The 7569-nt window shown below is 43.3% G+C and overlaps 1 protein-coding gene across 1 annotated transcript; it reads right to left on the reverse strand.

Annotated features, from left to right (window-relative positions):
• Nucleotides 1-392: 392 nt before the first annotated feature.
• LOC144705686 (ferric reduction oxidase 7, chloroplastic-like) lies at nt 393-5531 on the reverse strand. Its single transcript, XM_078578456.1, has 9 exons — nt 5185-5531; nt 5015-5105; nt 4742-4933; nt 4429-4663; nt 3993-4320; nt 2905-3166; nt 2570-2825; nt 842-1277; nt 393-747 (listed from the first exon to the last, which is right to left on the reverse strand). The coding sequence occupies exons 1-9, from the start codon at nt 5408-5410 to the stop codon at nt 578-580; spliced, it is 2196 nt and encodes a 731-aa protein (XP_078434582.1). The 5' UTR covers nt 5411-5531; the 3' UTR covers nt 393-577.
• Between the last annotated feature and the right edge of the window lie 2038 nt (nt 5532-7569).

Below are 7569 nucleotides of genomic sequence, written 5' to 3' on the forward strand. Positions count from 1 at the left end.
CTGCGATGATATCATATGACGAAATTTCATTTTGCAAGGAGTCGGTGTCCAGATATGCTCTTACATTTGTAGCAAGTTGTGAGTTAATGGCAATTTTCACCCTTCAAGTCCGACGTCTAGTCTGCCATTTTCTCCCATTTAAGAAGGATAAAAACTCTTGACGACAGCCGTTTAGAATGGTTGATTCCCAACTAAATCTTCTAAGAGATTCAACATTATCTAATTTAAATTGCACAATCTAACTTTTCTCTCATTAACCGATCTTTAGTATTTGTCTGATTGACCAAACCAAGAAAACTTCAGAGATTTTGTGAGCCTAGCCGAATATTCCTTCCCATTTCAAGATCGGCTAAATTCTCCCAAAAATTGTTTGTGAAGGTACAACTTAAAAATGGTACATTATCCCATAAAAGGAGAACTTTCATTACGATGCACAGTTTTAAATACAGACTATACAAATAGTGGGTCGGATTCAATATGAAGATAGACAAGTGATTATAATCACAATCAACGGAAGAAGCCCAAGGACCGGAGTTAACTATGACTTGATTGCAGAATTACAAGGACCGTTGGGAAGCTAAAGATCAAAACTGTGGCTGTGGAAATGGAAGACGGGTTGGTCTCGTTTTCGACTGATAATCTGTTTCCTGCACGCTTTTGCAACAGTTGTTTGCAGACCAGAAGGGCCACAGACCAGAACACCCACATCCACATGGCCCAGCATGTTGGATAAGTCATCAAATATGGCTGAAACGATGACAAAGGTTAGACCCGTTGGACTTGGAAAAAAGAACATAACTTTTAACATCTACTTCAACATGTTCTGAAATTTATTCATCACCTTGAAAATCCGGTCTACGACCGTAATGGGTAGTCGTCAAGCTTACGATATCTGGTGTCGCAGTTTCCTCATCAGCCTGACCAGATATCTTAGAATCTTTCTCACTGTCTGCCTCTGCCTCCCCTAACTTGGTGTTTCCTCTCTCAAAACGACTCCAGAGGAGTATGGTGAGGCCACCAAAGATGACTACACTGCCAACCATGCATATCAAGAACATAAGGCCTTTGTACCACCAGGAGATCACGCCAAGAGGAATGGTGTAGAATTTCTGAAGCATGCCGAAAGAGATGATAAAACCAGCAGTTGATGCAACAAAGTATGCTCCAGCCCATATATTATTCGCGGTGCCAACTAAGCTAGACATCTGGCCTCCATTTGACGAGGTAAGTGAAGAGGAATCACTAACTTTCATATCTTTTGAGAAATCTCTCTCTTCCTGAGTGCACAAAGACAAGCCCACCATGAGATCAATCTGTCATTCGTTGTCTAGGGGAACCAAGAAAGATAGATAGATACAGAGATACACATAGCAAGAGGGAGATGCGATTTATGTGAGAGAGAAGAGAGGGAGATGGTTCAGCAGAAAGGGGGGGGGGAGGAAGAGATGGTTTAGCAGAGAGAGAGGAAATATGGTTTAACATGGAGAGACGAGGAGTGATGGCTTAGAGAGAGAGAGAAGAGACCGACAGAGAAAAAGAGAGAGAGGTAGAGAGACAGATGCAAAGAGAGGTGGTTCAGCAGAGAGAGATGGAGAGACAGATGGTTTAGCAGAGAGAGAAAGTGGGAGAGAAAGAGATGGTTAAGCAAAGAGAGAAAGCGGGCGAGAAAGAGATGGTTTAGCAGAGAGAGAAACTGGGAGAGAAAGAGATGGTTTAGCAAAGAGAGAAAGCGGGAGAGAAAAAGATGGTTTAGCAGAGAGAGAAAGTGGGAGAGAAAGAGATGGTTTAGCAGAGAGAGAAAGTGGGAGAGAAAGAGATGGTTTAGCAGAGAGAGAAAGTGGGAGAGAAAGAGATGGTTTAGCAGAGAGAGAAAGCGGGAGAGAAAGAGATGGTTTAGCAGAGAGAGAAAGTGGGAGAGAAAGAGATGGTTTAGTAGAGAGAGAAAGCGGGAGAGAAAGAGGTGGTTTAGCAGAGAGAGAAAGCGGGAGAGAAAGAGATGGTTTAGCAGAGAGAGAAAGTGGGAGAGAAAGAGATGGTTTAGCAAAGAGAGAAAGCGGGAAAGAAAGAGATGGTTTAGCAGAGAGAGAAAGTGGGAGAGAAAGAGATGGTTTTGCAGAGAAAGAGAGTAGGAGAGAAAGAGATGGTTTAGCAGAGAGAGAGAGAGAGTGGGAGAGAAAGGGATGGTTTTGCAGAGAGAGAGAGTAGGAGGGAAAGAGATGGTTTGGCAGAGAGGGACGGAGAAGTTCTGTAGAGAGAGAGAGAGAGTGGGAGAGAAAGAGCCACGGAGAGGTTCTGCAGAAAGAGAGAGAGAGAGTGGGAGAAAAAGAGATGGTTTGGCAGAGAGCCACGGAGTTCTGCAGAGAGAGAGAGAGTGAGAGAGAGAGAGAGAGACGGAGACACAGAGAGAGGACAGAGAAAGAGAGATACAGAGAGAGAGAGAGAGATAGGGAGGAAGAGAGAGAGAGAGAGAGGAATGGTTTAGCAGAGAGAGTGGAAGAGAAAGCAATGGTTTAGCAGAAAGAGAAAGGTAGAGAGACAAAGACACAGAGATAGAGAGGTGAGAGATTACCAGAGAGGGGTGAGACTCTTGGGTGACATAAGCTTGGACTTCCAGGCTCAACTTACTAGGGAACGATGGGCAAATGTTTTGCACATCGGCAAGGGAGAGAAGAGACAGCTCCTTGGATTTCTTAACAGCCCAGATAACAAGTATGTTCCTAGGCTGGCAAGGACTTTTGCGTTCAACTCTGTGAAGAATATCCCTTAGAACGGCCAGAAACGGGGATATGCCGATCCCCCCGGCAACAAGAATGAGATTTTCGTACCTTAAATTGCAACATAATAAGATGTAAGCCCATTAGAAGAAAATTGAAGAACGAAGCTCACAAGTTGAAGAATACTCACTTTAGATGGTAAGCTACTTCGTGCCCATAAGGACCTTCAACCGAGGCTGTGATGCTTCTGCGCTCGCAGTAAGGACCCTCCTCCGAGTCAGGCTTGATTATGCTCCTGAGCTTCTCAGTCCACCCCCCCAACACTTTTATGAGAACTTCCATGCGGTTTTCTCCATCCAGAGGACTAGAAGAAACACTAAATGGGTGCCATTGCAACCAAGATAGCTCCTTTACTTGCACAAATATAAAGCTGAGTGCGTTGTATTTCAAACCTGAAAGCGTAATACATCTGATTCAGTCAGAAACAGGGAGAGATAGAGAGACACGAGAGAGAGAGAGAGAGAGAGAGAGAGAGAGAGAGAGAGAGGAAGGGAGGGATGGAAAAAAAAGAGTGGGAGAGGGAGAAAAGGAGAGGATGAGATTGGGCACAATGGAGGGAGAGAGAGAGAGGCGGATAGGCAGAAAGAGAGAGAGAGAGAGAGAGAGAGAGAGAGAGAGGGAGAGGAAGGGAGAGGAAGGGAGGGATGGAAAAAAAGAGTGGGAGAGGGAGAAAAGGAGGGGACGAGATTGGGCACCATGGAGGGAGAGAGAGAGAGGCGGATAGGCAGAGAGAGAGAGAGAGAGAGAGAGCTAGGCAGAGAGAAAGAGAGAGACAGATAGAGAGAGAGAGATAGAGGGAGGGAGAGGGAGAGAGAGAGAGCTAGGCAGAGAGAAAGAGAGAGACAGACAGAGAGAGAGATAGAGGGAGGGAGAGAGAGAGAGAGAGAGCTAGGCAGAGAGAAAGAGAGAGACAGACAAAGAGAGAGATAAAGGAGCGGGAGAGAGAGAGAGAGAGCTAGGGAGAGAGAAAGAGAGAAACAGACAGAGAGAGAGATAGAGGGAGGGAGAGAGAAGAGCAAGGCAGAGAGAATGAGAGAGACAGGCAGAGAGAAGAGATTGGCAGACAGAGGCATAGAGCGAGGGAGAGAGAAGAGATAGAGAGAGAGGCCCAGAGAGAGAGGCCCAGAGAGAGACAAGGGAAGAGAGAGATGGGGGAACAGAAAGACAGAGACAGAGACAGAGATAGAGACAGATGAAGAGAGAGGAATAGAATCATACCTGGTGGTTTTGAGAAGGCCAGCTTCACTGTTCCACAAGGCAGGCAAGATGTAGAGAGGACATTAACCGTGAATCTGGACTGGCAAAACCTCAGAAAACGGTCGACGATGAAAAGAAACACAGCTCCAGCAACAAAACAGAAGGCAAAGTCTCCAACGTGCATGGCAAAGAAAATGATAAATACAACGTAAAGCTGATGGGTATAAAAGAACAGCTCAAAGTATCTTGTTCTAACTGACTGAAACGAGGTCACCCACATGAGCAACCCAGCCAATAGACTGATCACCCCAGCCAAATTTGCTACCCCATCGCTCTTCCACTCCAACAACTGCCAAATGTGTAGAAGAAAGAACAATTCTGAGAAAACTATTTTGCAATTCAATTCTCTGTAACTTATAAAAACTTAATTCTAATTTTTTGAAGAATCTCAACCCACCTTCTCCACGAGATTCCCTTGCATTGTCCAAGAGACGATGAAGAACACACCGTGAAGAGAGAAGACCGCCATGGTCAAATGGCCAAGCCACACATGATATCTAGCAGCATGCTCAAACGGAATGTCTATTAAACGGAGTAGGATCGAGCCTCTTGCCACAGGGAGAAATAAGAAGGTAGTGCAAATCGCCCCCATCAGTCCTACTTCAGCTCCCAAGAACTCCAAGATAAAATATCTGCAAAAAAAAAAAAAAATTAGAGCAATTTAATTCCAAGTTCTAGAAGTGGGTTCTGAACAAATCTCAAGTTTTTACGGTGCTTTAAGGGGAGAGAGGATTTTTGTGAAGCTCGCAGCTTGATTAATGGAAGCAACGAATCCCCAAAGGATGAATGCGGCAAAGAGGACGATCCAGATGAACTCAGTCGCAGAAACAACGCCAAAGGGCCCATCAAGCAACACAGGAAATGTCCAAAGCCTCGGCCGTGCAAATCTACGGCCCTTCGTCCTGTTCAAAAAACGAACAAGAAATCAATTTTGAATCTTCTCTCCGGGTCTGTTCTAAATTCATCCTCTCCGCCGTTCTTACTGTTGATTCTCGTCGGAGAAACTCGCTTTGTATACGTATCCCAGCAGCGCGATGATGAGGATTGGAGCACTCATGAAAAGGAAAACGCTGCCTGCGGCGAAAATTTCGGTGTTTTTAGCAATCAGAAGATTGGAAGTCGAGTTTCTGGAATTGAATTTGGGGGCACGGACCTGCCAAGCCGAAGACAGTTCCTTTCATGGCGGTGAAAATCGGTAAGATCGCCGTTAATTCACCGGGGAGGATGAACATGATGCCCACCCAGGCGAGGAAGATGACCCACATGAGCAGTTTAAGCCCCCATCGAGCAAGAAAAACTGCGAAATTCGAGCTCTTGAATCGAGATTGGTCTTCCCCGCTGCTCGAGAGGAGGGGTTGAGCTGATGGGTCTCCCGCCATGGCCAACGAGGACAAGAATCAAGCTTTGCTGGAGATTTCCTCGTCCGTGGTCTTCTACCTCAGTGATCTTTAAAGGAGTAGACGACCCTCCATGGAAATTCGTCGGACCCACAACGGGAATAGGAAGAACAAGAGCCTTGAGTGTGGAAAACAAGCCCAGCCACAAGTGGAGGAGGATTATCAAAGTCTTGTGGCTTTGATGAAAGATTAATCTTTGCAGATAGTGACTGGAGTGGAGACAAGTCAAAGACATGCTACTCAAGCCAGAGCTGGATATTTAGTTTAGCACAAGATCATGTGCTAATCTAAGAGATTAATAGAGGGTACAGTGTACCGGCCTTGATCTTGTGCTTTTGGCGGAAGTATTTAAGTATATCAGACCCTGACTTAGTGGGGTCGGCCCGAGGGAGAACCGAGGATGTTCTTTCATTGACGTGGCCGCTTCCTTTGCCTTACGTGTTCATGGGCCTTGTTACTGGAGGATGTAGTGTTTAAACTAAGAGAGAAAGTTAAGGAGGCTGACACAGTATATCCTTTATTATTTACCAGGATTGGGGAGGAATTAGTGGGAATTTGAGATCCAACATTGGTTCGTTAGTTTTAATACAACAGCCAATTTAGTTTTAAATATTTGCTTTAATTACCATAATATTGTGTCATACTTTAGATTTAAGACATATTAGGTTAGAGGATTAGTCCTCATGGTCTTGAATTTTCTCCATTCCAAAATTCTTAAACTGTAGAAGATTGCAAAAAATTGTGATCTTATGTGGAGAAAAATGCATTTTCTTTACTCATTAGCTCATTTTCCACATAGAAAATGTGTGTAAAACTACTGAAAGTTCCTTAAATTCTTGCGGAACAACCATGGACTTGTCATAAAAAAGAGAAAATTTCAGAGCTAGTGTTTGTTAATATTTTAATCTCTTGATTGCCTACATGGATAAAATGACATTACATAATGTTAATCTAAGCAATGATTCTATATGGGTGAGGTGTAAGATCTACATTGCATCTAGGATAGTTCTGAATTGAGCATCTACAAGTAATGGCACAAACATTCCATGTTTTATGAATACAGATTCTATGTTGTGTACGAAGAAGTCAATTAAGATTTCCAAGCGTTGGGGGATTATCCTAAGCTTATACTTTGATCTACTTTTTGGACCCTAAATATGCATCTTGCTGCTCTACATACAAGTTGCTATTTTAATTGCTAGAAATGGTAACTCATCCCAACACCAGCATATGTAAATAACCCCCTCCAACTATGAAAGATGGTCCATGGGCTCTTTGTATTGCTCCAAGTATATGGGCCATGATATGAGTGACAGATTTAATAATGCATGACTTTATACACAATGTAGGCAAATTATTTTCACTTTTTACACTGTATTTTGCCTTTGGAAAAAGATGTTCACATATTTAGACTTTATAAACACCAAATGGCTTTTATCTAAACATGTGTTTCCATAGTATACAAGCATATTATTCCCCCCCAGAAGGTTGTATATTCAAGGAGATTAACTTTGTGAGTAATAGTAATTCCTAAGGAATGTCACAAGCCCTACACATGATAACACCATATCTTGATTGTCCAAACTTGTGATAAGGTGAATGATTAGATTCCAAAACTTGGTAAAAGTGTGTATATATATACATACACACATATATATACATATCCGAGTAGGGTGCGACCATTCAAATAACGGATACGAAGCTGGGCATTGGTATCCGAATACAAAATGCATTTCATTCAACATTTGTTTGTTATCTGCATTATCGTAATTGATGTCTGATATCCATTGTCGAATATCAATGTCGGAATACGGAAAGAATTCTGGATGTTATTCATTACGGATCCATTATCCGTCTCCATTCAGCAAAATAATGGTTTTCCGTGTTTTGTTATATCCCATATTGAGTACGGATATTGATAATGGGAAAGATATTCGTAATGAATCAACAATATTTTTTTGTTTTTTTGGCCCAACACATGCGTCGAATTTGTTCTCCACAATAAGGCTTCAATTCCGTCGGACTAGGGCTGCGATTTTGCTGGTGGAGTTGGTGGAAGAGCTGTTGGTGGATGAGCTGCTGGCGACGGAGCCAGATGTGTTGGCGAAGAGTTTCTGCTCAAAGAGCAGCTGAAGGTTGAA

Source organism: Wolffia australiana, chromosome 7, assembly GCF_029677425.1.
Source record: "Wolffia australiana isolate 7733 chromosome 7, ASM2967742v1".
In the NCBI taxonomy this organism is placed as follows: Eukaryota; Viridiplantae; Streptophyta; class Magnoliopsida; order Alismatales; family Araceae; genus Wolffia; species Wolffia australiana.

Bases quoted from the DNA above. Each gene is read 5' to 3' on its own strand.
- LOC144705686 (XM_078578456.1), bottom strand. From the start codon at position 5,410: ATGGCGGGAGACCCATCAGCTCAACCCCTCCTCTCGAGCAGCGGGGAA. The intron at 4,934-5,014 runs GTAAGAACGGCG...TTTTTTGAACAG, and splicing joins TTCTCCGACGAGAATCAACA to GACGAAGGGCCGTAGATTTG. The intron at 2,826-2,904 runs GTGAGTATTCTT...TTGCAATTTAAG, and splicing joins GAAGTAGCTTACCATCTAAA to GTACGAAAATCTCATTCTTG.